General features: G+C 36.1%; 2 protein-coding genes across 2 annotated transcripts in view; both read right to left on the reverse strand.

Annotated features, from left to right (window-relative positions):
• dnmbp (dynamin binding protein) overlaps positions 1–1,465 on the reverse strand; it is a 67,519-nt gene extending 66,054 nt beyond the window's left edge. The window contains exon 1 of the mRNA XM_028029017.1: positions 1,161–1,465. The gene's annotated coding sequence lies outside the window, so the exon portion shown is untranslated. The remainder of the gene's footprint in view (positions 1–1,160) is intronic.
• Positions 1,466–6,365: 4,900 nt separating this feature from the next.
• On the reverse strand, positions 6,366–24,382 carry cpn1 (carboxypeptidase N, polypeptide 1). The gene is made up of 9 exons (XM_028029417.1): positions 23,744–24,382; positions 19,235–19,431; positions 17,123–17,278; positions 11,665–11,841; positions 11,440–11,551; positions 8,975–9,114; positions 8,471–8,570; positions 6,940–7,058; positions 6,366–6,815 (listed from the first exon to the last, which is right to left on the reverse strand). The coding sequence occupies exons 1-9, from the start codon at positions 23,976–23,978 to the stop codon at positions 6,705–6,707; spliced, it is 1,347 nt and encodes a 448-aa protein (XP_027885218.1). The 5' UTR covers positions 23,979–24,382; the 3' UTR covers positions 6,366–6,704.
• Between the last annotated feature and the right edge of the window lie 1,920 nt (positions 24,383–26,302).

Raw genomic sequence — 26,302 nt, forward strand, 5'->3', positions numbered from 1 at the left:
CATATACATTATCTATTGAAAATGATCATCATGTTTCTATCACTATATATGGATTGTTGTTTATATATTGTCCAGCCCTAGGTGGGCACGAGTTATAGAGTATCTGCACATTACAGGTAAATTTTTGTTTTTTTGTCACCCTTTAATGTTTCTGGTTATCAAACACAATTGAGCATAATAAAATAAGTTGGACAAATAAAACCTCAACTGCTCACTCAACTTATTAAGACAAAAAATTGTGCTGTAGTCCAGTTATTATTTGAGCACCTGAGATGTTAATGACGGTTTATTATTATGCTAGCATCAGCAAATGTCAGTATGTAAAAAAAAAAGTAAAAGCAAGCAGTTATTATTAGATTTATAGCTAAATCCTAAAGGAAACTCTGTGGATGCAGAGAGAGAAACAGAAAGTTCAAACTATTTCTTCCACCAATCATAATGGCCACGGATCATATCCCCTACTCCAGCGTCTCAAAAGGACTTAAAGAGGAGCAGCAAAAGTAAATTAGGTGGATTGGCAGTGATTGCCAACAACTGACAGTGTCATCCAGGACATGTTACTATGAAATATTGGCTCTGCTGCCTAGCTATTGAGCTGTTAGCATATCATTGCAGTGACATGCTAACATCACCATCCACAAATCTCTCAAGACACTTAAACAATAGGAATTATGACCTTTCATTGATAATGAAATACTTTTAAACTGAATTGAGACAAAACAGTTTCTCACTGCACTGCATCATACTATACACAACTACCATATAACACTAATTTTTAATTAATCCCCTGACTGTATGCAACTAGCTGATCTGAACTATAAGGTTTAGGTGTTTGTGGTTAGAGTTGGTGTGAGACTGTGTGTTCACATAATGGAACAACTGACAGCAGAGGCCACAGCTGACACCCAGCAGGGTGATTTCTCCGTCTGCAGCATTAGTGCTGTTCACTCCCATTCACCTCACGCCATTGATCCGTCCAGGGTCCGTCCACAGGATGCAGAATAAACTATGTCTGCTGCGCATTTACTTCAGCAGAAGAAGAAAGAAAAAGAAAAACGTGAAAATGTCCACCAAGCTGAAGCTGTTCGTGTTTAAAGAAAGAAAAAAGAACCACGTCGTTCATCCTGGGTTTGGGTTACGGTTTTAGTAGCTTTTCTTACCTGTGAGTTGTTTCTGTTGGAGTCCCTGGATCCGGCCGTTAGACCCAGTCAGACTAGATATCCAACTTCTTCTTCAGGCCGGTGATGTGAGGAGGTGGTGGTGGTGTTGTGGCAGTTGCCTCCCCTCAGCGACACAACTTTTTTTTTTCAGCAGCTACGCGTCTCCACGGATTGAACCGAGCCGCGTCTCCCTGGACGAACCCGCAGGTCAAGAGAGCATGGCGACGGAAGAAGGTGGCCCACGGTGATCCACGGGTGACTGCCGGGTCTCCGTACGGGGAGCTGTCATCACGTTTCACACGGGACAAGCCGTTGCGAGCTGTTCAGCTGTTCCCGTGCCTTCATACAAACAACGCCACCCACATTTACAGAGAAGTGCCCCGCGCATGCCTGAATAAAAAGAAAAAAAGGGGGGGAAAGCACGAGGTTTGTACGAACCGATTATTACCTAACAAAATAATACTTTTTAGTATTCATTACATTAATAAAGTATATTTTCTTTATCAAGCTAAGTATCAGTTTAAATTACATTTTCATTTGCTTTATTTTCTATTGATTTAAATGCACATTGTTTTCTATGGAAGCCCGTTTCCGCCACTCTTAAAAAAAATAAATAAAATTATCTCATTATTTTTGAGATACTATCTCATTATATTGAGATAGTAACTCAAAATAAAGAGATAGTAACTCAAAGTAATGAGATAGTATCTCAAAATAATGAGATAGTAACTCATTATTTTGAGATACTATCTCATTATAATGAGATAATTTATTTTTATTTTTTTAACAGAGTGGCGGAAACAGGCTTCCATAGTTTTCTAAGCTTACCTGCTCACCTGAATTAATTTGTTGGGTTCCCTGGATTTACTTTTATTTTATTGGATGTACAAATTAACTTATTGCCTAAGATTTTTTTTAAAGGAATTATGCGGACCTTAATGATTACATCTGGAGAAAACTCACTATGGAACAGCTGAATAAAACTACCCAGATAAGACAGAGAAAATAGAAATAGAGAGGCATACAATGACCAGCATGAGTTCAGTCAAATACACCATAGCTACATGCAAGAACAACTGTGTTTTATTTCTGGGTTGTTCTGTGTCCTGTTCCTGAGTATAATATGAATTACATTCTGTATACTACTCTAACAGGTTTAAATGTCTTCTTATATGCTCTTTTTGTTGTTTTTATCGTGTTAAAGCATCCAATAGCTTCTCTATCAAATGCTACAGAGCACATGATGCTTTACAAGATGATTTAATCTATTCAAAATACTCAATTTAAAGCCTTAGTTTACTCACCTTGCACACATAATCTCATATTAGCTCTGAGGTTAGCATTACAAATTACATGATGCAGTAAAACTGTTTATTTATTTTTTTCAATTTAAGTTCCCGCAGTAATTTTAATCTAAAAACAATGATTGAACATGCTGATTGTGATGTAAAATTTGCACAGATTGCTTATTTTCTGGCAGAATGAAGAAAACCCAGCATGAACATTTCCTCAGTTTATTACATAATTTATGCACAACTCAGTACATTCTGGAGCTGTCCAGTCACATTACACCAAAAGATGTCCACAGTCATTTTAGGAAGTAGCCTGACATAAGACATGTGATATGTACATTCTCTTGTGCTGCAAAGCTAAATAATTTCAGTGGGATAGTGACTAAAGCATTTAGAGTTGTCACAGCTTGGAGGTTTTAGCTTGTAAAAGTCTACGACAAGCGTAAACGTAGTTAACAAGAACACCATTGCGAATAGGTTTTCTTTATTTTACTGTCCTCTCCTTCATGGCTTTCTTCTCTTACACTGTCATTTGAAGTGACTGTGGCACTTAAATCATACTTTTATGGAAACATAATCACAGCCCCTGCAGAAAGGATTACAGGTTTAGAAATTACGTGTCTTTTTCTACCCACTGTTCATTCTCTGTTGTGGTGTGAAAAGTTAAATCAAGTTTTTCTTTTTCTTTTTTTGCTGCGTCTGCAGTACTGACAGCTTCCTCATATGCGATCCTGTACATCCAGAACAATGGCAGGAAATAAGGGCGAGATGCGGCTGCCTTGAAGAGCGGGCGAGGAAAAGGAAAACAGATACAGGAGAATTTCCATTAGTCCATAAAAACAAAGGAGGTTTTTATTCATTCTGATTCTATTTTAAATGTAAATTACTTAGGATTTTTTATTTGAGTCTGGAAATGTTGCCCAAAAAAGTGTCCATCTGCATCAACCGCCTGTCAGGTTTGGTCCATCAGAGGGACGCAAATTAAAACTCAGGTCAATGTTATTAAATAAAGTCTCCAGACACACCAATCAATTTAATGTTAAATTAATTTTTGTTGTTGTTTTATTGTAATATTCTGTACTGTATTTCAACAAAGAGGACCAGACTGAGCTGATTATTTAAGGTGAAATGTTACAGAACTGGGTATTCTAAACATAAACACAAAATGTAATTATATATACATTTTAGATAGATAGATAGATAGATAGATAGATAGATAGATAGATAGATAGATAGATAGATAGATAGATAGATAGATAGATAGATAGTTATGTATAGTTTTTATAATAATTCTTATTATTATAGATATTATATTATCTATAGTAATAAATATGTATATTATTATAGATTTAATAATATGTGTTATTATTATTATTATCAATATTATATAATATAATTTTATATTATTATTATAATAACAATAGTAATAATAGCAGCTATTATTAACATATTTAATAAGAAAAATGTCTTATTATTACTATGCAATAATAATTACTATTATTACTATTGTTATTATATAATAATTGCTATTATTTAAAAAATAATTATCATTATTTTTATTATTTCTAAGAATATTAATAATAAGGTTGTCATAATATTAATAATTCTTTTATATTAAAATTATAATAGTTACTACTACTACTAATAATAACTAGAATTGTACTTTTTTATTTTATTTTGTATTTTCTTTCCTTTCTTCATTTTATGAATTGTCAGGTTTTTGTGCATCCTCAGTATAGTTTTTCAACAGACTTCAGTATTATTTTTCTAGTCTAGTTAATCATTATGACAATTGCTAATTAAAAAAAGAAAAAACAAAACAATAAAAAAATAAAATGATGGATTATTGTTAGTCATTATTTTACTTTTAAATTAAATATCAAAGTTTGCAGTTTCTATACGCTGCTCTCTAACTGTTATATACTTCCAAATACATTTGTAACAGTCAAAAGCTGTTCTCTGTTAATTGTTTTACTTGTCTTCACATTTATCTTTGAAATATTCAGCTGACGTTATTCTCCTTACTCATTACTGACTCATCAACAAAGACTTATCACAATGCATTATCTCCTTGTTTCAATACATTTTAAGGCTCCAAGCAAACCCAGGATTTCTGAAACTGCATCACTTGCTCCATCACCTCTGAGTCAACCACAGTGGGTAGAAAAGTGTAGAGTCACGACTGTCAGACGCCGGTGGGCTTCATTGACGCCACTTTCGGCCAAGTTTACACAAAGCGTGACCTCATGTTCACACACAGACTCCGATCTGAGTGAAACGACTGCTCTGTCCGTTTTCACAGTGGCCACTTTCATCTCAGGGCATTATGTGGGTCTATTGTTTTGTCTCAATATTGCTGCGAGTGGCGCGTCACTCTGATGCTCAGTCAGAATACATCAGCTCTCAAACAATAACTCTGCTGTTTGGTTTCACGGAGAGGCATCAGCTGTTGAAATATGCATCAGTAGGTAAAAAAAGAATGAAATTTGCTTAATTTATGTCAAAAATTCATATTAGTAATGACAATGAATGACTAATGTCAATGTTATTTATTGAAATTGCTCCTCGGAAGACTTTAGCTCACTTTATAAGCAGGTATTATAAATTGTACTCAATTTACAACTAAAACCACTGTTATATATTTATAATATTACATTTTTAAATGGCAGCGGGTTCATGAGTGCGCTTGTTTGTTTCGGGGAAAGGTCACAAATTCAACGAGTGCCCAGAAGAGTTTTCTTTTCCTCTTTCTGGTCCGTCAGAGAGGCTATTATTGCTCTGCAATGGTTTCAAATGACTGGAAAAAAAGATTAACCACATTTAGAGATGCACCAATTAATCAAAATCAAATAACTATCTTCACACCTGTGAAAAAAAATCCGAAAATATTCTTTTTTTTCCAAGTTTTGTGCAATATGTAATGAATGTCATACAAAAGTCATTTTTATTTAAGCCTACATAATCTTTCAAGAAAATCAACCACACATTTATTTCTTTTACTCTATAACTTGTTATATTTTGTTGTTGGTTTTAAAAAAAAAAGCTTACATATATATACATGTATGCGTTATCCTTAGAAATAAAAAACAAAGTCTGCAGGTCAGAAATAAAAAAAAAATAATGAAGAAACCCCATCATTTAAAGAGTCATGCTGTAATTTTTTCCACCAAATCAAAGTTTTCTGATTATCTACAACCAATAAAATTAAGATCTTTAAAATGAAAGATAAAAACAGGAAAAGGGACCAATTGTAAACCCCATCATCAGCCCTCCTTTTTCCCCTCATTACTTAAAGCATTATTAATAACCCTTTGATCAGATCCTAAACCTAAAAAAATCCCAACAAATTTAACATTTCCCTTAAATGTGTGCTACAAACTCCTTAATTCAAATTTATTTGCACCATTATTTGCTGCCACCTACTGGAAGCAAAGGATCAGTATTGTAAGTAACAATTTAATAACTTATTTGTATTTTGGCACTTCTGTCCCTCCATAAATATTGACACCACAGGAGCTGAAATTAATTTACACCCTGTAAACCCAAAGATTACAATCTACCAAATCAACCATTGGGGTTTATGGAAAATAGTTTGAAATTTTAATAAGAATGCAAATTTATTACCTCTAGTGCAAATAAAGGTTCAACAACAAAAATCATGGTGAGAGATTAAGGAAATAATTTAGAAATTAGTTAGAGGTCGCTACAACTTTTCTCTCTCTTTTTTTTAGATCATTAATGTGTGTTATCAATTTCAAAATTATGTTGAGAATTCAGGCAGTTTTATTCTTAATGTTTATATTGCATCTACTTATAATTTTGTATATTTCTAAATGCAAAACACATTCATATTCCTTTCACAAATATGAATATGAAAGGAGAATCAGTGAAAAAATAAATCAGAGTTGGTAGAAAAATTGTAAAAACATTTTTTAATTCCTTTTACAGTCCTCATCAAATTTTGCGTAACCAAGACAACAAAAAAAGTTACTTTTTTTCCCTTTACACAAACAGTTGTGTTCATACATATCAACACTGTTACATAAATACATTGGGCTTGGATCAATCCTTTCATATACTGTATATGGGACGATTTATAATCATTACCAACAAGAAAATAATGTTTTTATTCCATAATTACCCTAAGACTACAAAGATATATCATAAACATGTATCATTTACATAATTAATATGCTGGGTATGCCTCCTCTGTGTCTCTGGGTTAACTTCTGTGTGCGTTTCTGTGCATGTTTCATCTTGGGCCGAGCTTCAGTGACGCCTTGTGGGCGGAAATGTTCTTCTTCCCATGTTGGTGCTTCCCCTTTAGGTTTTGTTTTGGAGCTTTTTTCAAGTAAAAATGAAGCTGCCAGGGAGCAAGTTTTTAAAAAAGGTGAGTATTTCAGCCGCTTTTTAAACAATTAAATCTTTCAAAGTAGAGATTTTCTGAAAATTTTTAATTAGTTAATTAATTAATTTCGTGAAGGTACCTGGATAGCCTCAGCTGGTCCCACCGTCACCGTGTTGGATGAAGATAGGTAACCTGGAGCGGAGGCTTTCACGGTGTACGTTCCTGGCAGCAGAAGTCTGAAATAGTCGCCATCCACGCCTGGAGGAATCCACGACACAGAGGTTGGTGTCAATTGTTATTCTACATCGCCATTTACAAATCAGAACTGGAAACATGTGGATTTAAAATCAGACAAGGTCCTAAAAGACTTGCTCTCTACAGCTGGTCCACCACAACTAACCACTAATGCTAAGGCTAGTTAGCATGGCCACCAATGACAGCGGATAAGCAGTTTTCCTGTAACGGTAAGTTGTTTCTCCACCATTAGCACATTGAGTAGCACATTAACGAGGTTAATGGCAACAAAACCTTTATTTGCTGAGCTTCAATTGCCTAAAGGACTTTTAGCTAGGGCTAGACGACAGCTGAAAAACGAATCACGGTACAAGTGTTTCATATCAGTAGTTATGTATAATAATTTATTTGTTTTTCTGTCTTAAATATCTGAAATACAACCAAACTTGTTGTATGATCTTTCCTCTTTTATTCACAGTTTTCAATTCATGCGTTTTTTGTTTTGTTTTTTTAAATTTTTAAGCAGTTATGAAGGAAAGTGGCGGAACTTTAAACTGCTGCTGTGGCAGTTACTCACCAAACTGTTGCTAGGTAACCAAGGAATGAGTGAGTTGCTAGTTAACCAAAAAGTGAGTGAGTTAGTTTATTCCAACAGCTTTGTTTAGCTGGTTATTAGAGGTTGAGTGGCTAAAGCCTTTCCTTTGTCTAGATGAATATTTTATACATTAAATATTCTATTAGACGTATTATCTATTCATACCGATTGCGTCTCTACTGCGATACATATTGCTATTGATTTATTGTCCAGTTCTACTTTTAACCTAATATTAGTGAAGGTACACCTGTAAATGACCACTATATGTATAACTTTGATCTTGTGTGGATTAAAGAAAATCTTGAATAAATTCAAACTTGCACACAGAATTTTTATGGACATTATCATTATGTAAACCTCTGTCCAGCACTGTATTTAGACTGGACTTTTTTGAGAAGTGCATTTCTCCCTTCGACCAGCAGAGGAGGATTCATTTCTTTCTGAAACTGACTGCTCTTGTTTTCATTTAGTCAATTTCTCTTACAGTCAGATCAACTGTGAACTCCTCCAGCAATGGAAACTATTTAGATGTCTGTTTTTGCATCAAATAGCTATTATTTATTCCAGATGTGTAAGCCTATTGCTATAATTTCTGTCTCCTGCAACTATCCAAATGATCAAGATAAGATAAGCTACTTTATTGTTAAGAAAATTGAAATTTCTCTTCAGACTCCACAAATAACTCCAAAAAATGCACAAAATGGATAGCCCAAATAACCAAATTTACATACATAGCATCTATTAATACATGTCACATAGATGCAAATGCATTTTCAGCACTTATAAAAACTGAATTTGTTATAAAAACATTTATATAAGTAGAAACAAACTGCAGTCTTACCGGTTGTGACATCATGATTAATCCCAGCGACAGCAATCTCAGCTTTACTGATTGGGTTGTTGTTCTCGTCATACACCGTGCCTTTTATCCCATGATGCACCTGGAAACAGACAGATGTCATTAAAAAGAAAAGCAAACTGCTGGAGTTTTTATGATCAAAAACATCATGAGAAGCATTTTTACACTAATACCATGGATAGCTGTTAACCGTAGTGGTTTTGGGGTTACAAATTACATGTTAAACAAACTTTCCAAAACAATAAACTTTCCACAGAATGAAGGGATTTCAGTTTCACCACAACGGGGGGAAAATAATTATCCCCCCTTTGTGAAATAAGACTTCCTGACAATATATTTTAATCGCAGTGAATTAAGAGCACATTTCATTTTAAAACCAGACCACAACACTCATTGGCAGGAATATTTCTCTGAAACTGAAGGCCCAAATTTAGAAAAAGAGTTCACTAGAAGGACTAAATTAACATCAGGGTGAATTTTTCTGACCTGCTCCAGGTACGAAATCAGCGCCTCTCGGTTGCCGAGCCATTCTCTGGGCAGCGACGACTCTGGAGGAAACTTGTCACAACTCAGCTCCAGAGTGATCTCAAAACAGTTGGTGTACAGGTAGTTAAAGTCCTGCATGCCTTAAGTAAACAGAAACAATAAATGAAAGATGATGACTCTATTCCTGTTAAGATTTTAGAAGAAAACTCTCACTTTCTCTGAAGGTTCAAGACGTTTTTGGAGACAAAAACTGAACACTTTTCCTATCTTGTCACTTGCTCTAATGGTCAGATAAACATTTGAAGTTTTAGATAAATCTTTGGTGGAAAAATGGGTCTCATTTCTCAATCATTGTTCTTGCTGGGTAAGAGCCATTTTTCTTATGGGAACAAACACAAATTCTCATCATTCTTTTGATTTTTGAACAAAAAAAAAGAATACAGAGAGTTTCCTCCACTTTGATTTTGATATAACAATACACCAACTAGAAACATTTACAGACTTATTTATGGACTTTACAAAGTTTATTGGCTGGACAATAAAAAAAAAAAAAATATATATATTGTGATCAATATCAGTAAATAACATGTCTGATAGAATTTTCAATAATTTCACTGAACTCATGTAGACAGAGGAAAAACTTTCGTAGCTCAACTTCTCAAGCCCAGCTAAGTAAAGGTTGGCGGAATCAACTAACTCATTCTTTGGTTACCTAGCAACGACCAATAGAGTAGCAGATTCAGGTTTTGCTCCTGTGCCTCATAACTGCTAAAAAAAACAAACAACACAGCTGAGAAAAAACTGTGGCTAAAACAGAAAAGATCACATCACCAGTTTGTCAGTATTTCAGGTATTTAAAACAAAAATTATTGATTGGCATGAAATGCTTATATCCTGATATATTTGTCAGTCATATTGCCCATCCCTAGTCTAAACCTAGATTGGTTTTATACTACATATATAGATCAAAATCGTTACTTTAAATTGATTAACCATTGACTCATTTCTAAGAGTTCTGCATAAATCTTCTAGTTTACTCGGACTGTGATGATAATAGTAATTAGCACTACAGTAGTCCTCAGTGTACAGTATGAAGCATAACTTAATCGTTACAACTTCTGGAGTAAATCGTACACAGCATGACAACATTACCCAACAGATAGTCCAACCTTCATCTGTTTTTCCCCTGTGGCAGTGATAAAAAAAATCCAAATTTTATCACTGGATTTCAGGCCTCGTCCATACTTGTCTTTTTTTTACCAAGTCTGTGCTTGTGTGCAGCTGAGAATTTTAATACTCAGTCTCTTTGGTTGCACAGGGGTTTGCTCAACATGACTTCACAATTTTTATTAAACTATGCTCGTCCAAGAGTACATTCTGGACAGGTTGCCAGTTCATCTTAGGGCAACACAAGAGAAACACAAGAAAAACAACCACGAACACACCAGCCCCGTTTAGTCTGCTTTAATCCAACTCTAGTTAGTTTATCTAGAAAGTCCAGTTTGTTTGGGAGGATGTGAATGCGTTATCAAACACTGATGCAGACTAAAAAAGCAAACTCTGGTCCACCTAAAACCCTAAGCAGACCAGGTTTTAGTTTAGTTTAGTTAAAGTTAAATTTAACCTTGGTGCCGTTCAAAAGCGTATGTGAATGCCAAGTGGACCAAAAATGGCTCTGAAAGCAGGAAGCAGACTATATCATGCTGGGTAGATACAACCAAAACAAATGCGAGAGTTTAGTACCAGCAGGAGAAAAGAATCGTGTTTTTTTTTTTTTTTTTTTTACCAAAGACAAAAGAGAAATCATACAACCGCTAAAATTTGACGCCACTCCATATTTTTGAATTATTAAAGTTTCTATGCTCAATTAATCTGGAACAAACTTCCAGCAAACTTTTTTTTCTGGATGTTTTGCAAACATTTGTAATGGAAACACCGCTATTGATTAACGTACCCGATATGTATTTGCTTGATGATTTTAATGATAACATTGACAAAATGCAATATTTATTGTTTTAGAATCAGTGACTGCATGATGTTTTCATGATGTAAAGCACTTTGAACCGCTCTGTTGCTGAAATGTGCTATACAAATAAAGTTGACTAAGGAAAAAAGTGAAGAAAGTCATTTTCTGAAAAGTAAAACTGGCTAATTGAACATTGCTGAGACATAACAATGGTCCAAACACAGGACAGAATCACTTGAGTGGGTTTGTTTAGCAAAGGCAAAGGTCAAAACTGGTTAACGATGAGTCAGTATGAGAGATAGCTTTCCAGAAAAAGGCTTGGGACGGTATCCAGTGACAAAGCAATGATCAAAGTGTTGGGTGGAAACCAAAAAACAAACACTGCAGGAAATGCTGAAAAGTGCTGAAGCCGAGAGAGAGTATATTTACAAGGTGAGAAAAGACAAACAAGTCAGTAACATGTACAGAGGACGCATCATGTTAAGAGTTAACTGTTTACCTTTAGACAGAGAATACCAGCTGGCTCCGTTGGTGATGCCTTCGTTAAAAAAGTCTCCACAGTTCCAGCCTAAGTGCATCCAGCTGTGAGCGTACGAGTACGTCCTTGCCAACTATCATCACACACAAACGCGTCATTCAGATGAAAACACAAATACGCAACAGATAACAATGAGATCAGGTCAGATGTGCAACATCTGGAAGAAACGTTAAAGCAGCTGCACACCTGCCTGAAGATTTTGTCATCTGCAGTGGCTGAGTACATGGTCCTCCCTCGAATGCGAGCGTCTCGTGACTTGTCGAAGGGGTAGTTGGCCACCACTGCTCCTCCGTGGAGATTGGCCGACAAGACAAAATTGTAGTTTTGCATCCATTTTATGACTGCCAGAGTCTCAGGTTCAACCTGTGAGGAAGAGTCAGGGTGAGAGTTTGAAACAGAGTAATGCTGAGGGTTACGGTGCAATAAGGAATGAACTAAATCAATTATTTTTGAGAATCTAATGTTTGAAAAGTCTGGATTTCTTGTCACTAATGCACTTAATTGGTTTCCGCAGTTCAGAGTGATGTCAGCATGCCCAATGCTGCCATCTTGTTTAACAAGCATGTTTTCAATTCAGGTCAACTCTATGAGGAAGTATATCTGTTTTCATAACAAGAATACAGTCATAGTAATTCCCAGAATAAAGTTGAAATAATACAAAAATAAAGTCTTAATATCACCAGAATGAAGTAATAATTTTAGGAGAATGAAGTAGTAATTTTAAAAGAACTCCAAAACGATTTTTAAAGCTTTTTTCTTATTAAAACTGCTTCTTCCTATAATTTTAATATGTTCCTCTAGTAAAATTGCATCTTTATTCTGCTAATAGTATGACTATATTCTCCTAATTGCACAGCAATTCTTGTAGCTTGGCTCTTATACTTCGTTGTTCGATTCATTTACATTAACTACATTTATTTTTATGATTAATTTATATAAATGTAAAAAGTGATTTTTTTCCTACTTAATTTTATTTTTAAATTAAATTAATTAAATTATATTTTCTATTTGAGTATACTTCAATTAAATTACTAAATGTAAAAGGCTTAAATTAACTTTGACTCAAATCCAAACTGTAAAATCTCATTGAAAATATTGGTTGTAAACTGCTGCCTGAGTAGATTTTAGTATTTCTTTTTTTACAGCGTAATGCACATGTGATAACTTACTGCTTCACACAGTGAGGTTTTCTCAAAACTCTTCTAAAAGGTAGTGATTACAACATCAAGACATCAGTTTACCAAGTAATTAGCAAAAGATGAAAACATAAGATTTTCTATTTATGGAGGATTTTCACTAAATATTTCAGAGTCTCTGTAAATCTTAGGTCATTTCCCCACATCTGAAGAACAGTGAGGCATTTTTCACTTCAATCATTCCTTTGAATGAAATATTATCACTTGGCTAAATTACAGCATGCAGCCTTGATTTGCCTGTAGGCTAACGCAGAGCCTGTGGCTTCATGTTGCCAGTAAATGTTACCCTGACCAGCATGAATAACATGGCGATAACAGTGGCACGGTTGTGTCTCCCAGTCTGGAGGCGGCCATCTGGGACAAACTGTAGCTGCCAGATAGAAAAACAGTAGTTTTAACCTTTTAATGGAAAATATGCATGTGAAAAAAGACGGAAATTATAAACTCCTCATGTTTGCTTGAGAGGAAAACTCAAGACACAAAATGTTTCCCGAGGTTACAGCATTTCTGATTAAACTGGTTTAAAGTTGAGGGATGAGAAACCAGCCTCCTAAACCAGTTTCCCAGTAATGTAAGAGTCTAGAATTATATATTTAGATCATTTGTTTAAATTTTTTTACTTTGTCTTGCTACATTATGATTACACCAACAACCACTTTATAATATTTAACAATTTTGTAAATATTTTAAAAATAAACAAATCATGGAGAGTTTCCTGTATAAAGCATGTTTTATCTGTTGATAAAACCAAAAAGTCTATATGCCACTGTTTAAATTGATATTACGATGGTGGGTTTTACTTAATGACGTTATTGATGTTGCACTGTGTTTTTTGTAAGTAAATGTTTTACTGTTGAAGAAGTAATTGAATCAGCAGTAATTATCCAACTCCTTGAGTGTTTGTGTTTTTCTCAGGACATTGTTGTTCTTTTTTTCCCATATGTCTTCTTGTAGTCATTTCATTTGTTCTTTATTTAATAAATTATCAGTTCAATCCTTTGTGTTTAGTTTCTTGTGCATTTGGATTTATTTCTCTTAAATCTTTGTTGCTCTTTCTCTCTCCCTTTCTGTTAATTAGTCTCCCTCTCCCTGTTTTCCCGCTTTCCTTCTGCCACAACTGTTTCCACGTCTCCTTTGATTAGTTCACCTGGTTTATTGTTTTCCACCTCAGTATTTAAGCTCCCGGTTTTTGTTTGCTCCTGTCTAAACTCTTTGTAACTTTTCTCAGTGCAGTTCTCCTTAAATGTCTTTAAATCTTTATTTCTCATTATTAAAGCTCTTCAAGTCTGCCTCCACGAGGATCCAACCAGAAACTGAACATGACACCGAATGAGTCTTTTTTTAACTTGTTTAAAAATTTAACAACATTAACAACAGAAGACAGGCTTTGGTTTCTGCAAAAACAATGCAACCTTATAAACATTTCATATGACTAATGATCATCATTTTATTAAGAGCAGATGGAAATCTGCTAAAATGTGATACAAACACCATCATGTCTACTTTCAACTTTGCACAATAGACTGAAGGACGCTGTTGTATCTTGATTAAATGGAAATCCGTTAGGCTACAATATTCATTCCAGCTGGTAGGAAAACTTAAAAGGGTTAATCATGAACAGCAGCTTTTTCTTTCTGCATTTGAGAGAAGAAGTTGAGACTCCCCCAAGGACCTGACCCTCATGCTGGAAACGTGCCTTTTGGCAGACTATTTGCAATAGTTTGACGGCACATGCTTTTATAAATCCCCCTACTGTTCATTTCACGCTTGAGTGCCCTGAAGCAAGTACACAGCGAACTACAGAAGCCATTCGATCACCTGGAATGAAGCCAGGTGTCTTCTGAAGCCAACCTCAACGATGGTATTTACTCTGTAAAGTCAAGCCAACAGTTTGTACCCTGAAAGAGACTTTAAAGGTAATATTCACAAAACTGCAGCTTCTAAAAATGACAGTAAGAGAAAGATATGAAAGATATGTGCTTTCTTTACTTGAAACTTTACTTTTTCAAGCCGTTTTCTGTGCTTTTTAACATGCAAAAACCTAAAACAAATACATGAAAACAACATAAAATTTGATATTTGTGTTAATAAAGCGGAGACTAGCTTTTATAGTAAAACACAAGCGTTCAGAGGACTTAAAAGCAAGCCACTCAACACACTTACAACATAAAACAAACCACCTGTAGAATCTTTTTTTTTTTGATGATGATTAATTTTTCTAATAACAAAAACAAGCAAACTAGCTGCCTGGCGGGGCAGCTAGTAAAGCATGGCGGGCTGCCAGGCTTATAATAGACTAGAGGAAACCCTGTTATGGATAAAACACTCGTTTATTCATTTATTTAATATATTTTATTTGTCTAGTTATTTTTGTTCAGCCACAGAAGTTTGACAGAATCTGAGCTGTGTGCTATGTCACTGTTTGTCTTGTAGCAGAAGTAGCATCAGTTGGAACTTTGTAGCTCTGGGAGAAGAGACTTTGTGACGGTTTTGTTTCTGTAGGTTAGTGCCCGTCTGCTTCTGAGAGAACAATTCCAAAAAATATACACACAGCGTGGGGCAAATAAAATTACCAAAACAGAAGACAGAGTCCTGTCTGTTTCAAGAGTGCAACATTTGCACCGAATTGCTTAAAAGGATGGTCTTTTTTTTTTATTTGCTGTAGCTCAGCTGGTAAAGCAATCTGATCCTGTGCAAAACTCGCCAATTTATAAATATCAACAAAGTTAATGCCAAAGAAACCCAGCAATGTTACGGTTGCTCTTTATTCAGCACATACACACACAAACTCATTCAGTTTCCCCCAAGCTTCATTTATCTCCTCACCTTCTTGTGCATTTTCTTTCATTTAAATAGACTCTCTTAACAAGTTAATAGACGTATGCTGCCAAAACCAGATTATTTACATTTAATATATTAGGGCTGGACAATAAATCAGTAATAATATATTGAGATAGACACAAGATCACTTTGTGTGATAGAATATTCAATAATTTTACAGGTTGGTGAAATCAACTAACTCAGTCACTCTTTAGTTACTTAGCAACTCACTCACTTTTTGGTTACCTAGCAACAACCTGTTAAGTACCTGTCGCAGAAGCAGAAAAAAAAAGTGTTTGTCCAAGAAATGACTTAAGAGTAAAGACAACTATTTGGTAAAAGGTCTATTCAAGTAGTGAGTAACTGATCAAAACATAAATCATTTAATATTTAAAAATAACGATCAAGTAGACCAAAACACAAACTTTTGTGGAAATTTTGGTATTTTAGAGACCAAAATGAAAATAATTTATATGAATAACCTTATTACAAAATAACAAAATCAGGCAAAAGAAACAGTTTCCAAATCTATTTCTTTCAGTCTAAAATTTTAACACAAAAACTGCAGGTATTTGATTGTGTCTGGTGAATTTTTGGTTAAAAATTCAAAATTCAAATTCAAATTCAAATATACTTTATTGATTCCAAACAGAAATTAAATTTACATTTAAATTTAAAACAGGCTTGTTCGTCATTCAGTGAAGTTACTCAGAGTGGGTAGAGTATCCAGAAGTTTTATTCAAGTAAGAGTTGCAATAATAAAATTACTCAAGTAAAAAGTACTCCACAGAGTACATTTTTTCCAAAAAGTAAATATAACTGGTTACTACTTGTTGGATAAATTGTATTTTTAGTAATTATCAAATATTCGTTGTATCATGTAGCTTTGTAGTAACATTTAGATAATGTTTAATTATATGCTTTTTCTCTTTTTCCTCTATTCTAAGTAATGTCTCTGTGTGTTGAATAATTATGATTCCTTCCTGTGACCTCTTTGAGAAAGAGAGCAGTGAAGCCTTCGTGGAGATAGCGGAGACAACTCTGTCTGCTCTCCTGTGGTACTCGACGCCGTGTCTGGTACTCGACTGGAGCAGAAAGATTTAGAGTGTAGATAACATGTGTCTAATAGTAAATGTCATTAGCGCTGCAACAATGTGATAAATTGTTTTCCCCTCCCTTTGAGAGTTAAAGCGCTCAGTGTAAGAGGGTCCCCTAAAAAAGCAATAAAATAGAGGGAGCGGGAGATGTGTTTTCAGAGCGGTTGGAGATTTGTAACTGAAAGCATCTCTCTGTCTGCTCTCCTCGCGAGTACAAAAAGAATTTAACTCTCTTGTCTTTCCTGTGTTTTGTTTAATAGGTATCTAGACCCAACACTACTCAACTCTGCTCAGAGACAAAAACTGTTTGTGTTAACACATTATAAAACGAAACTAAAACATTTGAGCCAAGTCAGACAGTTTAAAAGGCGATGCTACCAAATACTGAGGAAATGTAAAGTTTTAAATTCTAACTGTCCTGAAACAGTTAGGTCTATTTAATGTCAAGCAGCGAGAAAAGGTTATTTGTCTTTTAAGTGTTTTTAACAGACATAAACACATTATAATTGAACTTTCTCCAGGAACACTGACCTGATGTTCCCAGTTGTCTGGCAGAGGAAGGTGGTGGTTTCGTCCGTTGGTTTTCTCGTAGTAATACATCAGTGAATTCAGGTCTGGAAAGTTTCGATTCAGATCAATGTCTCTGGAATTCCCCCGACCCACCAGATATCCGTTCAGCTCCGAACCCTGTTGACCCACAAACACAAATTGACCAACTGCGTGAATGCTTAGCATGTGTTGTTGGTATCAGCTAGCTGCTGTAAATCACTGGGGTCCAAGTTTTATTTTTCACTTGGCCTTAAAAACTCAGGTCTTGGTTCGGTTGAAGTGAATTCTGGTGCGGTTTGGACTGGGGACCGCTAACAAAAAAAAAAAAGCAAGAAGCTAAAGCTAACCCTAGCGCAAGACATTCTGGGTAAATACAACCAAAACAAACGTTGGTGTCCAGCGCTACCGGGAGAAATGGCTCGTAGTCTTTTCCAAAACGACAAAACGAAATCATATAACCGCTAACATTTGACGGCTTTCCATTTTTGTTTACGTTTTTGTCAAGAAGAAAGTTGGTCAGTATCTTCTTCTGAGGCTTTTGTTTTGTGTCGTTTCCTTCAGTGGCTCTTGATGCAGCGCCCCCACAGGCCAGGGGACGTAAGGGTTGGCGATATAGACTAAAATTTCTATCGTGATATTTTGTGGTACTACTGTGATAGCAATAAAAATAACGATAAGAAGTGTGTCATAGCAATTAGAGCCCCACTAATACAAATACTGCTCTAGAAAAACATTTCAATTTGTAGTACAAACAGTGTGATTTGTATCATTAAACTGCAAAACAGTAACTGCATATAACCATATTTTAAAATTTACTGATACCTTCATTGAACAAACAGTGGAGCAAATAGTACCAATAACAATCCCAACAATAAAAATTATTATCATAATAAATTTATCGCAATAAATGATACAGCCATCGTGAGGGAACAGTTTTTCAATTAGTTATTTTTACTTACTTATTTATTATTTCCTTTATTTAACCAGGTAAAACCCAATTGAGATCTAGATCTCATTGTCAAGAGGGACCTGGTAACACACAATAACCTGGTTAAACAAAAGTAAAACAAATTTAAACATACAGTACATGCATGTTGAATCCAATAAGTATTTTATTTAAATTATTACTATTTTTTAAGGTATGGATAAAACACTCTTTTATTCATTTATTTTATATAATTTACAGTTATTTTTGTTCAGCCCCAGAAGTTACGTGACTGTTTGTCTTGTAGCGGAAGTAGCATCAGTTGGTCAGTTGTAACTTTGTAGCTCCGGGTGAAGAAACTTTGTGACGGTTTGTTTCTGTGCATCACAGCTCGGCTGCTTCTGAGAACAACAATTCCATAAAAAGCTAAACCAAACCATCTGAAAATTCAACAAATGTTGCAACTTTGGTCCCCAATCGAACTGAACATACCAGAATATCACTTTTGAAAACCGTTACAGACACCTTCATGAAAATATATCCGGTTCTGTTGTTCCTTCTGTGATTGCATAGGACAGAACCAACACGATCCAAACCAAGATTCAGGAAAACAAACCTTACCATCCAGATGGTGCTGCACCCAAACATCTGCTAAGAGCCAAATTACAGTGCAGTTATTCCTATGAGCTCCGACTGTCTGCCATGTGCTGGAGCTCGCTTCCGGACTTATAATTAGCCTCAAAGAGATTGCACACACGTGTGTGTGTTTGTGTCAGAGTGCGTAGCATGCGATCTGTGGTTCAGTTCCCAATTACCTCTAAGATAGTTACTAACTCGAGCAAACGCAGGGATAAAAATGACCTGCTATTGTCTGAATGTGTCATTTGAAATTAAAACAGATTGCTTAGCATATTATCGCGTGGATTTAAACAAACTGTGTGTGGAGTGTGAGGAATGTGCTTTGATTCAACTTACAGGTGTTTAGTTTCACTCTGGGACCCTGTCATTTTTGGCAAATAAAAAAAACCCAAATCTACTTATTTTTTCTTCTTAGGTAGCAGATGACTAGATTAGAAAAACAGACAAAGAGAGTCCCTTGGGGAGATCCCTGTCTCTGGTTTTTCCTTCAGGGTGAAAAAAGCTCTCACATATACCAGAGTTTACATTACCTGCCTGGCTGCCACTTCATAGCCGTCGGGGTTCATGGAGGGCAGGATGTGGATGCGTGTGTCATGGATCAGCCGCGTGATCCGCTGGTTTCCGGCCCGGTACTCCTCGCAGAGAAACTGCGAGAGCTTGATGAGGAGTTCACGGCCTAGCACCTCGTTGCCATGCATGTTGCCCACGTACTTGAACTCCGGCTCCACTGGGGGAAGAATTGGAAAAACGCAGGCAGCAGGAAAGTAAAAAAGGTCATCCAGCATGAGCACACATACACATTTTTAATTTAAATTTTTTAAACAGTACCAGATCAGCCTGTAAATAACTGAGTAGTGCAGCTTTAAGAATAAGAAAGAAAGGAAGTGCTTTTTCAACTCAACCACTGCAAAAACAAAAATACTGTTGAATTAATGTCAAGATTTCCACTTTTTGCAGATACTGAACAGGTCAGCAAAATTATTTCAATATTAATCAGGCATGTTACTTACAGTACATCCTAACATTACGTGCTTATATAAGGGGTGTAATTAAAGAGGTGCTCACTTTCCAAACAGAAAAACAGTGGTAAATAGTGGTAAGCTAATTATTTTGTTCTTGTTTTCTCAAATTGTTTGAAATAAATAATTAAATATAGTAGTTAGTCGACCACATTTGGCTTGTAGAGCATAAAAAACAGGTTGTACATATTTGCAAATATGCAGATGAACACACTTAACTTTTTCGCAGCATTGACAGCGACCGCTAACGGTGGCCCCAATAACTACAAATAAACAATAAAATTTAAACAGCTCTAATTTAAATGACTCTCTGTGGTCTGAACGCAGGACTTCCTCGCAGTCCGCATCTGGAGGCGAAACCTCACAGCTATTGTGTCCGTTCCTGATCCAGTAATTTAATTTAATTAGACGCCCAGGGCAGAATTAAACCCAACATATTATTGTAATTAAGCTTTTACTGCTTCAGACCACCATTTCAGTAAGCAGTGTAACTTTTTCCCTTTATTTTGGTTTTGCTTCGCATATTCCAGCTCCATTTTGTTGCTAGTTGTAACCCTGGAGTGAGTCAGGTACAAATCATCTGGGATGTGCGATTACTAGCGGAGCAGAATAGGATCACGTACACGCTTATTGTGCGCTTATATAAATAATATTAGACAAGGTGTTGCTGATTCGCTAACAGTGGAGGTAATTAGCCCTTAAGCTAACTTTGAAGATGTTTAGCGCACTTAGCTTCCCCTAAATTAATTCTTTATAATTCTAAAGATTCTAAAGTGCTAATTTACTTGACTGTTTTGCAAACTTTCAGTTGAATACAGCTTGGTATTTGTGTTGAAGTTTTTCTTGTTTTCTATTACTTTATTTTAAACAAGAAACTTACTCTAAACAAGGAACACAGACAGCAGACATTTAAAGTTTTGTTCTCCCTGGCTTAATTTTACTGCATTAATCATGTTTTGTTTAGATTATGTATAGCTTCAGTGTGATTTATATGCACAGCGCTGTAACTTTGTGTCTGTGAAAGGCACTTTATAAAATAAACTTTACTTCCCTCCTTACTATACAGTAACTCACAGGGGACAGCATTAATCATTTATGCAAATCATCTACAATTTCCAGCTTATTTTCAACACTAATTGGAAGAGATAAAGATTTATGAGAGTTTATGAGAGTCCCAGAGTCTGAGTGGAGGCTAAGTCTTTGAGTAAATAAAAATATATACTGCTAAAGGCTGCTTCTGTTCTTCAAGTTTCAGCTCATTAACCATCAATCAATAACACACAAAGTAGGGCTGGGCGATAGGGAATTAAAGTTTTATCACAATAGGAGGTGTTATTATAATAACGATAAAAGTGACAATAAGAATTATTTATTACATCTTTTTTAAGGTAACTATATGGCTGTGACTGTGTGTCAGAGCAATTATAGCCCCACAAACACAAATAATACTTTAGACAAACATTTTCTCTTGTAATGAGCTTATTTAGTTCAATAATCATGTAAAGCAGTGTGATTTGTGTCACTAAGCTGAACATTTAAAATTTGTTGCTATTTATGGATTCTTTTGTTGAACAAACATTGGAGAAAATAGTACAAATATCAAACTAGTCTGAGGGAGGTTTATCGATACAACGATCAATCAAAATTCTAACAATGAAGAGAAATTTATCAGGATAAATGATAAACAATACAATAAATGTCTACCTCTAATTCTAAGTGATGTTAAAGGACATTTCTGTACGTTTTTGCACAAATTGTGATATGAATTTAGCTAAGATAAATCAACGCTGCAGCTGCAAAATCCTTGAGTAAATTGACAGGAGGAAAAACTTAAACTCTTCTCAAAAAGGACAATTTCAGCCAAGGCAAAGAAGTGATTGTGGCTGATTTCGCTACTCCCGAGAAGGTCATCTGGTATTCTCGTCGGTATCTTTGAGCAACCAATCCAAACAACCTCGTCGGCTGGATAGATTTCCCTATTCCCCAGGGTCGCTTCATTAATCACTCTTGAAGCGCCCAGAAGCCTATTCTGGAACTAGAACACCAAACAGTTCCTGGACTATCAAATATGATTTGATTTATTTGGAGGGAAGCAGCGCTGATACCTCCAAATTTATTAACGCTTTCCATTAATTGTTCATGGCTTAATTTCCTGTTCTTTACCACAAAGTGAGTTCAGTAACAGCCGGCAGCCGAATTCCTAAAGAGAGTAAGAAATGTTGACCTAGACGAGACCTCGGGTAACTCCCCTGTCATGAAGCGAACAGTTCCTGTTTTTCACCTTGCGACAGAGAAGGCACACATCCTTCAATTCTACTGAAGGAAGCCGCTACGTGTGCAAAAGCAGGAACGAGAAAAAGAAATAGAAATGCAAGCTCAGACGTGGCCATAACTGCATTCTTTGCAGATGTCAGGCTATTTTTCAAATTCTGGCGTAAGCACATGAGGGAATGGAAAAACAAAAAAGAAATCTTGATGACATGGGATATGATTAGTTGGTATTTTACCCACATAAAAATGTGCAATGAAGTTGTGCTTTTTAATTTGCAATAAATGGGCAAAACAAACAGAGGAACTGATTTGGAGCAGAGGAAAGGAGGTGGGGGGATTAAACAAGCAAAACATTTTTGCAGGAGTAGGCTCAGGGTTAAACCCATGTTGACTCAAAGTGAACCTATTAGTCATCTGCTCAGCTTTGAGTTACACCACAAAATTTGTCAGAGGCTGGATGGCAGAAAAACTGAGATGAAACACAGATGTTGGCTCAGCTCTTTTGTATTTTCTTCTTTTCGCTGATGTTTATCAGAGACGGCAGCCTTGGAATCACTCCTCTCTTTTCTTGTCCTCATCTAGCCAAATCGGAGAGCTTGTGTTTTTCAAAACCAGAATCCTCGCAGACTGCTCCGTCTTCTGCCAGCTATGTCCCAGCAGATAAAAGTACGAACAGAATGTGCTCTGAAATCTGTTCCACCAACTGTTCCACCAAGATCAATTTCATTTTCCCAGCCTTATTTGAATGCAAATTAATTTCAACGAGAGGCATATGAGAGTTAAACACTCACACCACTAGGGGGCCCCCAAGAGCACCAAGTTAGCATGTTGGTTAAACATAAAATAGGATTGAATAATACAAACTAAATAGCATTAAACATAAAAAACAAGTTCTATATTATTTTTAAGGTTGTTACACAATAAATACTGTATACTGATATCAAACATTTTAACCTGTTTACAGTAAATTTATAATTTATCATCTTATGTTACTTTAAAAACATTTTCTGGATGATGAATTATATTATTATATTGTTGTTTTGAGACAATTTTCAAGTAATATATAGGTAACGGCATAATAGTGAGTCTCAAGGATCAATAAAATGTAAGTTTTAATGAACATTTAACACGGGAACTGGAAGACATTTTAAATATCCGAAATAAATAAACAAAAACAACAAATAAAATGAATTATGAAGACTCTGTTAACATAATTGTCCTTCAATAAAAGGGGTAGTTAAGACCAAAGGGACAAAAGAGAAAAAGAATAAATCATGCAAATGGAAATTATTAAGCTCACTTTAATTTAATTTAAGTGATTAATTGATTTAGTCGCTGCCATGTATGAGGGGCTTGTCGCGCCAATGTCTGACTAACAGGCCGACGATTCCTCTGATGATTTCTGAATATATTTCATGTAGCTGCCATTGATTTTTAATGCCTTATCATGGGAACAAGCTTGTTTTTCTCATTTATTGGAAACATCGCAAATGCAAAATTTTGTTTTTTAGACAAAGATTTCGTTGGTAATGAAAATGCAGAGCTAATAATACCAGGTATGGTACACACATAAGAGTAACCGAGGAATGATCAACCATTCCAGGTTGACATGTTCGTATTTTGGGGGGGGGCACCAAATGAAAACCTGGTTAGGGCCCCAAAAAGGTTTGGGCCGGCCCTGATTTCAACACACCATAAAACCTGTTTTTGCTAAATGTGCTTCCAAACAATGAATCAGGTGTTACTCACAAGCTTCGTGGATCCCTGGGTTGTCACTGAACTCCAGCACGTAGAGGTGGCGCCCCTCCACGCTGCGCCCAATGCTGTAGATGCGGGTGATGTAGGGGCAGTCGCTGTGCACCGCAAACAGTACCCGCACCATGTCCTCGTATCGGTGATGCTGAAAGTCGGAGCCCGACGCCGGGAGCCCCATCAGCCCCAGCAGGAGCGCGCAGACCCAGGGAACAGTCCTCCCTTGCAGCATGGTCCCCGACCCCTCAAAAACACTCACCACACACACACACACACAAAGGTGCTTTCCCGAAACTATCCACAACACACAGCTGTCAGATGTGTGTTTTTTTACATGCCAAACATTTTCCTTACTGCTCTTTTCTTTTCTTGGTCCTGATCTCCCACTGCCTCTTCCCACATTCAGACCTCGGAGAGAAGAGCAAGCAAGGACAGCCCCCCTACTCCGTCTTTGTCTCACTCTCCTCCTCCAACAGCTGCTCCTCTTTCACTCTCTTCCCCTTTGGGTTCTTGTCAAGAACATGCTACTTGCTTTATTGGTGCTTTCGAAAGCTTCCAAAAAGCCCCTCCAGGCTCTCTCCCTCTCTCTCTTTGCGCACAGAAATTAGCTCGGTCTGTGTGCAGCGCTCATTTTCTCTGTCTTTAACTCAACTTATATGCTGCTTTCCATGGGAAAGAGGGGTTGTTTCCACGGAGCTGCTCTCCCTAGTCCTCCCAGTCCTCAATCATCCATTCATTAACTCTTAAGTCAACACACAGCCTCTGTGTTTGAGAGGGTGCATGCATGTGTGCCTGCGTTCCTCGGATGAATCAATGGAAAAGCGCTTTCGCAATCTTCCGGGTGCTTTTTGTGGCATTGTTTCTTCAAATCAAACAGTAGCTGCACATTGACCACATAATCGCGCATTTTGACGTTTGGAAAATAAATTCCCTTAGTGAAAGTAACTAGATTTTTGATTTTTTTTTTAATCTTTGGCGCTAATATGAGGTGTTTTTTTGGTCATATTAGCTGCGTTTCCATTTTAAGTGTATGCAAAATTTTGTCAACATTTTGCTGATGTCTAAAAAACATAATTTCGCAACAAGAAACGCAATTAAACTCACATGTGCATAAGTTTGTTTATGTCATAAGTCAATAAAAAACATGCTGCGCCATGATCCTCCAACTACTTACTTCCTGTCGCGTTCTTCTTCGTGGTTTGTGCCAGTGGCAACATCCGGTTGTTGATTATTTGACTCCTATGACGCAGTTTTGCAAAAAATAAATACATTTATCAAAATACCACAAAATAACAGCACCAAAACTTATCAGAAAACAATATTTTTTTTTAATTGGTGTGTTTAAATTAAACTCAGCAAAAATAATTTTAGAAATGTCAAATTGCACAATTATATGGTCATTGGAAATGTTTCGCACGCATTTGTAAAGGGAATGCAGCTACTGCCTTGCAAAAAGATTTATACGCTATTAATCTTTTCAAATTTGGTACCTTAGAATCACAATCTGGACTTTATTTGACAGAGAGACACAAAGTAATAACAAATTACAGGTTACAAATCTACATTTGTAACCTGTGTTGCACTCACGAAACAGACAGGACTCCATCTTCTGTTTTGGCAACTTTATTTGCCCCACGCTTTGTGTTTTGTTATTGGGAATTGTTCTCCCTGAAGCAGCTGGGCACTGACGCACAGAAACAAAACCATTACAAAGTTTATTCTCCCAGGCTACAACGTCACCACTAACCAGCTGACGCTACTTCCGCTATAAAACAAACAGTGACGCAGCTCTGTAAAACTTCTGCGGCTGAACAAAAATAATAGGCAAATAACATATATTATATAAATTACTAAAAGGATGTTTTATCTATAACTTTAAAAGTAGTAATAATTTAAGTAAAATGCCTCTATGATGCAACACAAAGACAGAAATGTCAAGCAGAACAAGATGGCTGTTACTGTTGATTCAACATTTCGAAGCCTGGCTAACACGGACTGGATAGTTTTGTTCACTTCCTTCGCTGCTACTGCTAAAACCACAGACATGCTAACATGCTAGTTTTACATTACTAAGCTTCCCGGAAGTTGCCTGCGTTGAAAACAACCATCCTCCACAACAAAGAGATGATTGATGTCATCGTCCGCAGCTTATCCTGATGGTCGCTGATTGACCCGGTTGAAATTCTAGGGGAGGAATCCACGTCAATGTGAGAAAGGCCAGATGAAGCAGGTAAGCAAGATACACCGGAATGGCACAGGAAGGCAATGTCCAGGCTAGCACATTTATGAGGTCAAAGAAAAATAAAGCAGTTTTGACCGTTTCTTTAAAAATCTAAAAAAAGTTTGATGTCCATAAGTATCAGCTTTTGTTGCAGTTACATCTGCAAGCACCTCTTTGAAAAAGCTCAAGCTCAATATAATTATTATTTTTTAAGTTCTCCCTTAGGTTCTCAGTTAGATTTTTTGTTCCAGTGGACAACTAGAATGGTCCAGTTGTAAAATTCAACTGGACCATTCTAACGTGAAAATTATGCTTTCTTAGAAAACACATCAGGC

Source organism: Xiphophorus couchianus, chromosome 10 (assembly GCF_001444195.1).
Source record: "Xiphophorus couchianus chromosome 10, X_couchianus-1.0, whole genome shotgun sequence".
NCBI classification, from domain to species: Eukaryota; Metazoa; Chordata; class Actinopteri; order Cyprinodontiformes; family Poeciliidae; genus Xiphophorus; species Xiphophorus couchianus.

Excerpts from the sequence above, each read along its gene's own strand:
- cpn1 (XM_028029417.1), bottom strand. The coding sequence starts at position 23,978 with ATGCTGCAAGGGAGGACTGTTCCCTGGGTCTGCGCGCTCCTGCTGGGG. Across the intron at positions 11,842-17,122 it reads CAGACAACTGGGAACATCAG|GTTGAACCTGAGACTCTGGC; the intron begins GTCAGTGTTCCT and ends TCTTCCTCACAG. Across the intron at positions 6,816-6,939 it reads GACCAGCTGAGGCTATCCAG|CTTCATTTTTACTTGAAAAA; the intron begins GTACCTTCACGA and ends GCTCCCTGGCAG.